Genomic DNA, 9,455 nt, shown 5'->3' with positions numbered 1-9,455 from the left:
ACACGACGTGGACCAGGGTGTATTACAAATACTGGCACTTGCCAAGGGCGCAGAAGATCGTTAACAAGTGGATGCCTGAAGTTTCGGTGCAGGACATCGATAGAAACTTCAGTCTAGTGATATTGGGAAACAATCACGTATTCGGATATCCGAAACCGCTGCTGCCAAATGTAATCGAGGTTCACAGTCTCCAAATCACGGGAGAAAGCGAGACCTTGCCCAAGGTATCGACGGAATTTCTAAACTTCCCCGTTAGACCGTAAAATCCTGCTATTCCTCGCTGATATATCGGCGAACTTTGCCAACTTGGAAACGCGACGTTCCCTGAATTTTTACGCGACACATATCGATATGTATCGATTGGTTCGTCGATCGTCCGACGACGGATCGAGAACGGGGCGTCGCGAGACCTAAATTCGGTCAACGATTACAGGTATTATTCCTAGCGGGACGCGTTATTTCGCGCAGCTTTGCCCAGCAAGGGGTAGAGCTCTGTACCGCGAGCAGGGAGAATGATTTCTCCCGGGGAAAATACGTAGCATTCTCGCAGGTAACCGGTATAGGGGAAAGTTTACCTACGGCTCGGCATTGCGACGCGAAACTAAAGGTCATTGCTATTTACCGTCGCTCGTTCTACCTTTTACCCACCGCCCCCTACTGTCGGGGAAAATATTTTTCGAAAGGTATTTCCAGCCTCCCGATTCGTTCCCGCCGACAAGAAAAATCTAGATCCCCGAGTCGTCCCAGACGCCACCGATTCTTTCTACTTTCCTCAACGACCGACGCCATTGCCGCCCCGTGACCCGAGATACCCATGAAAATTACCCGACGCATCGTTCATTCGGACGTTGATGCTCGTTTTTCCACACATTTCGGAAACTCGATTGCCACTAATGCAACGTAATCGCTATTCACCTGCTCGTTTACCTCGTTAGGTCGTTGCTAGACTTTAATAAACATAACCTCTTCCATTCCACGCGATTTGCTAAGCATAGTTCGGTTCTGATCGCATCAACGTCCTAACTTCTGTCAAGTTCGACATTCGTCGTTATTTTTCTCGCGCTTTATTCCTCTCTCCCTATCGAATCCTCGAGAATTACTGGCGACAGGATATGATATACCTGATATAGATGCGAAGGGGACCACAATTCGAAGTAAAGTTGTAGTAAATCTAAATACTAATATAAACTCTACGTCCTAGCGATGTGGGAACGATCCCTTCTTTTGCGTTTTGCCTTCTGTCAACGCGTGTCTTTCGTCCCCCATTTTCTGGAGACGTCTCGTGACCTACGCGGTCCTAAACAGACAGGCTAGTTCTAACCATTAGCCCGTTTGATAAACATCTATACAGTTTTTCCACCATTTTCACTGACTACTATTTCTCTGCGTTATAACCCCTTAGCATCGAGATATCCAATTTGAGACTAAACGCGTTGATGATCGTAGGACATCAAGGAATTCCTGGACAAGGCGGAAGACGGGGCGATCTATTTCTCCCTAGGCTCGAACCTGCAAACTCATCAGTTGCCAGTGGGCCCTTTGACCGCATTGTGTAACGCGCTGGGCTCACTGAGGCAAAGAGTTCTATGGAAACACAGCGGAGACATGGCCATTCATCCAGCCAACGTGAAATTTGTGAAGTGGGCACCCCAGCAAGCGATTCTCGGTAAGGCTGCCGAAGTCTAAGCTGACCCTTCGCTTCCTCGCGGCTCCTTTGAGCGGGGCTCAGATTGACCGCTTCGGGACATGTCCGTTTTATAGCCAGGCTTCTGGACCTGGTCCGCGCGTGCACACACGAGGATCGTTATTCCAACGATGGAACTCGAGATCGTTAACGCGGTTAATCGCGTCGTAACGGACGGATGATTTATGTCTCAATTAGGTTATTATTTCCCGATAAGCTCGTGAATGGCTCGTCTGAATCGCGATGGTCGTTGCGTACGTACAATACCTTCTTTGACAGTTACTCGAGTTCGTCGCGAGTCACGAGCCACGAGGCTGCTGCAACGTGCTCTTTCCTCCCGTGCCTTTTTCTCCCGAGAAAATAAGAAACTTGGCGCGCGATTGTCTTCGTTACTCCTGAGTACGTGTTTGTTCGTTAATTATCGCATTTCCGTTTGATTTACATACACAACTCGTCAAAACTCGTCGCGACGGTCTGTTCGTTAAACAGGATTCAACGGCGAGCAGAGGCGAGCACAGATACTTAATGAAGTTGCTGCCGACTTTGCAGACCCTTTCATTTGGAAGGGATGTTAATTTTCTCGGGTAGCCAAGTGCTCTGTAACGACCTCGTCCACGCTCATTTTTAAATGATCAAATGCAAAATGCGATTCGCGCGCGATATAATTTCGTCCCGGTGCTTTACTCCTGTTTTGCGTGGAAAAATACCACGCGTTGCGAACATTCGGCACATTTCGAGTAAAATTCACCGGCGAACGTGTCTACGTGTCCCGAATGAATCCTACGTAAATTAATTCGCGAAAGAAAAGGGAGGGATATATACGTATCTAGCGTCGAACGACGTCGTTGTTACGACGATTAACCGGAGATGTATGCACCTGGGTGGAAAGTAGGCGGCGAGACGCGATGGCGGAAAAATATACGACGATACGCTATTGATTCGGGGAAATGGCGATTTCGACGATCCATAGCGAAACGAAAAGATAACTCATGACAGGGCAGGAAAATTCTCACGGGAAATTTTGACAAACAACTCCGCATCGTTGCCGGTAACGCCCAGACTCGATGCAAATGCAACCAAGCGCAAACTTTCGTACACATTGACAGACAGGTTACGTTTGACACCACCACCCTGCAGCCCTCCCTTCCGTAGAAAACGTATTAAAGGTGGAAATGCGAAATGTAACTGCTGGGCGCCATTCGAATAATGAGAATTTCAATTCAATTGCCTATTACGGTTCACGTAGTTCCAAAATTCGACGCGGCGGATTTCAATAAAACTTTCCTCTCGACGTGGGGTCGTTTCAATCTTCTGACCATTGACAATGTTTGCCATTTGATGATATCGCGCCGTCGAATAATCGTCGTTTTGTCGGTCACGCGTGACAAATTTACCATCAAAGTTTTCCAATTTTCCAATTTTCCGAAGTTCAAATTTTCCAATGTATCGAATTTTCAAACTTTCGAATCTCTGAAATTTTAATTTCTCATATTTTCGAAATTCCGAATTTTTCCACTCTCTAATTTTCCGATTTTCGATATTTCGAATCTTCCCTTTTTTGAATTTTCAAACTTCCGAATTTCTGAAATTTCAATTTTCCATAATTCCTAAATTCCGAATTTTCCAACTTTCCAATTTTTGAATTTGTGAATTTTCCCATTTTCCCATTTTTGAATTTTTGAAATTTCAAATTTTTAAGTTTGTAGAAATTTAAACGTTACCATCTCGTCGTCCATTATTAAAGCACGGTTCTACGCTTCTACTATGCAATACGCGAAATAGAATATTAAAATACACATACTTGGCGCGCGATTGTCTTCGTTACTCCTGAGTACGTGTTTGTTCGTTAATTATCGCATTTCCGTTTGATTTACATACACAACTCGTCAAAACTCGTCGCGACGGTCTGTTCGTTAAACAGGATTCAACGGCGAGCAGAGGCGAGCACAGATACTTAATGAAGTTGCTGCCGACTTTGCAGACCCTTTCATTTGGAAGGGATGTTAATTTTCTCGGGTAGCCAAGTGCTCTGTAACGACCTCGTCCACGCTCATTTTTAAATGATCAAATGCAAAATGCGATTCGCGCGCGATATAATTTCGTCCCGGTGCTTTACTCCTGTTTTGCGTGGAAAAATACCACGCGTTGCGAACATTCGGCACATTTCGAGTAAAATTCACCGGCGAACGTGTCTACGTGTCCCGAATGAATCCTACGTAAATTAATTCGCGAAAGAAAAGGGAGGGATATATACGTATCTAGCGTCGAACGACGTCGTTGTTACGACGATTAACCGGAGATGTATGCACCTGGGTGGAAAGTAGGCGGCGAGACGCGATGGCGGAAAAATATACGACGATACGCTATTGATTCGGGGAAATGGCGATTTCGACGATCCATAGCGAAACGAAAAGATAACTCATGACAGGGCAGGAAAATTCTCACGGGAAATTTTGACAAACAACTCCGCATCGTTGCCGGTAACGCCCAGACTCGATGCAAATGCAACCAAGCGCAAACTTTCGTACACATTGACAGACAGGTTACGTTTGACACCACCACCCTGCAGCCCTCCCTTCCGTAGAAAACGTATTAAAGGTGGAAATGCGAAATGTAACTGCTGGGCGCCATTCGAATAATGAGAATTTCAATTCAATTGCCTATTACGGTTCACGTAGTTCCAAAATTCGACGCGGCGGATTTCAATAAAACTTTCCTCTCGACGTGGGGTCGTTTCAATCTTCTGACCATTGACAATGTTTGCCATTTGATGATATCGCGCCGTCGAATAATCGTCGTTTTGTCGGTCACGCGTGACAAATTTACCATCAAAGTTTTCCAATTTTCCAATTTTCCGAAGTTCAAATTTTCCAATGTATCGAATTTTCAAACTTTCGAATCTCTGAAATTTTAATTTCTCATATTTTCGAAATTCCGAATTTTTCCACTCTCTAATTTTCCGATTTTCGATATTTCGAATCTTCCCTTTTTTGAATTTTCAAACTTCCGAATTTCTGAAATTTCAATTTTCCATAATTCCTAAATTCCGAATTTTCCAACTTTCCAATTTTTGAATTTGTGAATTTTCCCATTTTCCCATTTTTGAATTTTTGAAATTTCAAATTTTTAAGTTTGTAGAAATTTAAACGTTACCATCTCGTCGTCCATTATTAAAGCACGGTTCTACGCTTCTACTATGCAATACGCGAAATAGAATATTAAAATACACAGTTCCTATTTAAATGTTTCGAAATACCTACTCCGTTTTTCTTTTTTTTTTTTTTTTTCATTTTTAATCTACTGTTTTCCATCTGCTTTCTGGCAAAGTCTTAAAGCTTGTAATACTCGCAGCCGGATAATCCATAAGGGCGCTGCTTTCCCTCAGCTCGATCCGCGATACTAACGTTACTTTTATATACAGCACATCCGAAAGTGATGGTCTACGTGATGCAAGGTGGATTGCAGTCGTTGCAAGAGGCGGTATACTATTCTGTGCCGGTAGTCGCCATTCCCTTTTTCGGGGATCAACTTTTCAATGCGCGTAAAATTCTGGATGCAGGTATCGGACTTACGCTAAACATCGATACCATCACCGAAGAATCCGTCGTACGAACTCTCGTCGATGTTATAGAAAATAAAACGTGAGTAACTACCCTCCATCCAGCGATTTTTGCAAATTTGTTAAAACCGTATTTTTTTCTTCCTATTTAATCGAATACAGAACGAGTACAGATCCAATATATGAAATACTATGCTTGCAGATATTATAACAACATCAAAGTCATGTCGGAGATTATAAAAGATGAATTAGTAAAACCAATGGACCGTGCTGTTTGGAACGTGGAACACGTTATTAAATTTTCCAAATCGAAACATTTGCGTTATCACGGCCACGATATGTCGTTGTTAGATTATTATGGAACCGCAATGATACTTATCTCGCCGTTAATTTTATTATGCTGCGCTTATGTAATACTTAATAATCCGAAAATAACGAAACAATGTTTCTCGATCAACTATACGAAAGGCCGAATTAAGTCTCTTTCAAAACCAAAGTTGCAATAGTTAGAATATTTTAAATTGAAACAAATAATATAATATTGCGAACATGCGGTTTTGTATTAAATTTTGAAGTAAAGGTTATTAAAATCCGTTGTAAAAATTGCACGATTTACTATTATACATCTAACGAAGCTCACATAACGATTCGCAACTGTAGAAGTATCGTTAGAAGATAAATAAGGGAACGAGTTATCATTATAAGAGAAGCTTAAACTGTAATACCGTCGAGAATATTACAGATTACCCTATGATGATAAATATCATAAGAGAAGCTTAAACTGTAATACCGACGAGGATATTATAGGTTACCTTATGATGATAAGAATCATAAGATAACTAATCGTTTTTAAGTAGTAATAAATTTCTATTAAATTTATATTTTGTACATAGGTATTTTAGTTTATCAATCCATCTTACAAATTCTAACTTTCTAATCTCTAATTTAAATCACGAAACTACTTTGCATCGCTAAGTGCAAAACCATAATTAATCATTTGCAACATTAATCATGAAGTGTAATTTGACTAATACGATGGATTGATATTTATATTAACCAAGAATTGAACTACTGTTATTACTACTTATACGATTAATGACTGATACAAACACAGTTACTATACTGAACAAAAATTCTACATAAAACATACAACCACCCATTCGTGTCGACTCGGATTTTTCATCCTACGACATGATTAAGAGGTTGTAAAAAATAAAAATGTATACGACTCACATTAGATGCGAAAAACATCTGATGGCTTCATTACAAAATCTCGTGGAGGAAACACTGAATTTAATACCGAGAACGTTTAAAAGAGGAAAAACACATTTTCACAAAAAGATAGAAAACAAATACGAGACTGTTAAGACGCCCGTTTAAATTCACAGCGAACAAACACTGACTCGACCGACCGCATTGCACGCGGCCACAAAAATTTTTTAGAATTTGTCCGAAACGCTTCCTCATTCTGCCGAGTGATTGTTGAGAATAATGTTGCAATTTTCCTGAAATCACCAAATAATTATTATTCATTTTTCATTCGTAAATGTATTATAATCAACGCAAATTATTAATTAATTTAATCGTATTGAAATGAACAAAAATTGTTATGTATTTGAAATAAAGGAGTAAGGTTGCGTCATCTTTTCCAACACTACCTTAGTATTTATATGTATGTATGTATATGTGTATGTATATTATAAACTACGTAACTATAAATTTAGAATCACGTATTATAAAGCAATTATTAATTATATGCAAAAAACTACAAGTGAATCAACAAAAAATGAATATAAACGAATACATACGTTTATCACTGTTGTAATAAATAAAATATTTCCAGATTTTCACATGACGCAATCAAATTGACCGGTAATCATCATGGCGTCCATATTATAAGACTGCATCGTTTCGGAACCACTTTCGTAAATGGTCGACGACCTGTACAAACGAGAACCAAAGATTTAAAACAAACATATTTGACAGAAAGCAATTACGTTAAAATGAAAGCATAATCCAACTCAAGTACCTAATTTCTTCAAGACTGATGAAGAAAATGCTATACGACGTTTCCTTTTTCTACTTTTTAACATGTTATACAATTTCGCTATGTAGCACGTTCTATTATATATCGTAAATGCAACTAAAAGAATTTTCACTTTCATTCTAACGGTATCCGAAAAATCACTTGAAAAAGGAACATGCACTGGTTAAATGAAACGAATAATATGTAAATGATAACAAATTAGCAATAGATACGTTACAAAATTAATTTATCGCGCACTTCACAGTCACAATTGGGGTAGGATACGTCTTACCGCCACGACGTCCGATAGCACCTATACATATGACGTCTCACGCCACGGATTCGCGGACCAATTAGGAAGTAGATACGAAGGTTCCGATACCTCTCCCTTGCAAAGTCGCAGGACACATAAGAATGGCGTAGAAATTTCTAGATCATCGAAATTTGTGAACGTGGGTCAGCCGGTCATAAGAAACATCTAATGTTTTGGTCAGGCTCGACCGACGATCATCCACGAACACTAATATGCGATCTCTTGGAGAAATATAGGATGTTTTTATATAGCGAGCACTGGCTTTAGTTGTTTTGAAACATAATAACCTTATTCTCCCTTAGAGAAACTGCGTGCTACGTGACTTCGACAAATGTAATTGACAACCGTGAAATAAAATAGTTCTTTCACGAAAAATTTTAAAATTATTAAATTATTTTGTTATTCGAACATAAAATTTGAAATTACCGATTAGAAATCACTCAATTTCTTCAAACTAATGTGTAAGAATTCTATCGAAGTGAAAATAGAAATAATATCATACATATACAATTAAAACAATTTCGAAAATAATAATGACGACATATCAGAATTGAAGGAAGTCGAAAGACTTCGTTTGCAATTACAAATAAATTCTTGGTCGTTCCAATCTGTATTTTATCTGTAGCTTTATAATTATATTTAATTTTAGCTTGACTTACCATTTGAATTCCGATGGGGTGCCATAGTCCATAGCAAGATCGGTCACGTCGAGCACTCACGTCCGAACGCTTCGAAGAATAACACATAACTGACAATGAGACAGAAAGCATCGGCGAAAATTTACCACGATCCTGTTCGAACCTGACAATGTTTACATTGATTCCTGACCCACGACTTTTACCCGTAATACTTGTGTTTGACTCGATCATTTACTACAAGTCTTACAAGGACAGTGCAAGTCCAACGGGTCACCGATTTGGTTCAAATTTTGCAAGTTTGTAGATCTCGTCATGCAATTTAAGAAAATATATCATTATAGGGGCAACTACTCGGTAGTTTTTTAGATATTTATGTTACAGTTTTATTACGTACTTAATTACACATTTATTTACAACAGTTCATAAGTCCAGTTGTGGTTTAATTAGGATAGTCGAGAATTCGTATGATGTGGAACCTCGGTTCGATTCCGGTTTCATACAAGCAGTTTTTTTTTTCAATCTATTTTTTATATTATATTAATTTTTCGCCTATGAAAACATTGTAAATAAAATTTCTTAATAAAAAAATTTATTTTTTACTCTTTCTTATGCTAGTATATATTTATTACTCAATCATAAGAGTATTATGCAAGAAAAACACATTTTTATGGCAATGTTATTTGCTAGTAACTAATTATTAAATTAAACATTGTATAAGTATTTTGCCTATAATTCCAAACTTGACTGTGTAGCTATAAATGTTCATGAATTAATTACAAAAACTTGGAAATTTATTAATTTTCTACTGTCGAATTGATTTCTAGTATCTAGTTCGAATAAAAATTTTACCGCCTGCGATAGGCGATAGTGCCTATATGGCACTGTTTATTATGTCGTTAACAACTTTCAAAGTGAATAAAAAGTACCTAAGCATATAACCATTACAGTTTCATTTTCTTTTTACGAATAACAAAATCACTCATCTTCATCTGTGACTTCATGTTCGTCTATAATTAATTTATCAACTTTTAAAATTGCATTGTAAAGGCACAACCTTAGCAAGCTTTGTAATATAATTCTAGATATGAATTCCTTGTTACTTAATTCATTATTGATGATTATTGGATAGAGTGTTTGAACCATTGCCGAAAATACTAATGGTTTGTCTTTCTATTAGGATAATGGAATAGCTAATAATTTCAGTTCATAAATTAATTATAGAAATTTGGAATTTT

At 38.5% G+C, this 9,455-nt stretch overlaps 2 protein-coding genes across 2 annotated transcripts in view; one reads left to right on the top strand and one right to left on the bottom strand.

Moving 5' to 3' along the window:
- The window catches only part of LOC108549233 (UDP-glucuronosyltransferase 1-8), an 8,409-nt gene extending 2,660 nt beyond the window's left edge, over window positions 1-5,749 (top strand). Inside the window, exons 6-9 of the mRNA XM_017902530.1 lie at window positions 1-224; window positions 1,447-1,666; window positions 5,106-5,325; window positions 5,446-5,749. Of these exons, the coding sequence (XP_017758019.1) occupies window positions 1-224; window positions 1,447-1,666; window positions 5,106-5,325; window positions 5,446-5,749 (968 nt within the window). The remainder of the gene's footprint in view (window positions 225-1,446; window positions 1,667-5,105; window positions 5,326-5,445) is intronic.
- LOC108549230 (Dpr-interacting protein zeta) overlaps window positions 1-6,754 on the bottom strand; it is a 284,709-nt gene extending 277,955 nt beyond the window's left edge. Inside the window, exon 1 of the mRNA XM_017902519.1 lies at window positions 6,477-6,754. The gene's annotated coding sequence lies outside the window, so the exon portion shown is untranslated. The remainder of the gene's footprint in view (window positions 1-6,476) is intronic.
- Between the last annotated feature and the right edge of the window lie 2,701 nt (window positions 6,755-9,455).

Source organism: Eufriesea mexicana, unplaced genomic scaffold (genome assembly GCF_001483705.2).
Source record: "Eufriesea mexicana isolate 0111107269 unplaced genomic scaffold, ASM148370v2 scaffold1852, whole genome shotgun sequence".
Taxonomy (NCBI): domain Eukaryota; kingdom Metazoa; phylum Arthropoda; class Insecta; order Hymenoptera; family Apidae; genus Eufriesea; species Eufriesea mexicana.
Note: the sequence above shows the minus strand (reverse complement) of the source record. Positions and strands in the feature narration are given on the sequence as shown.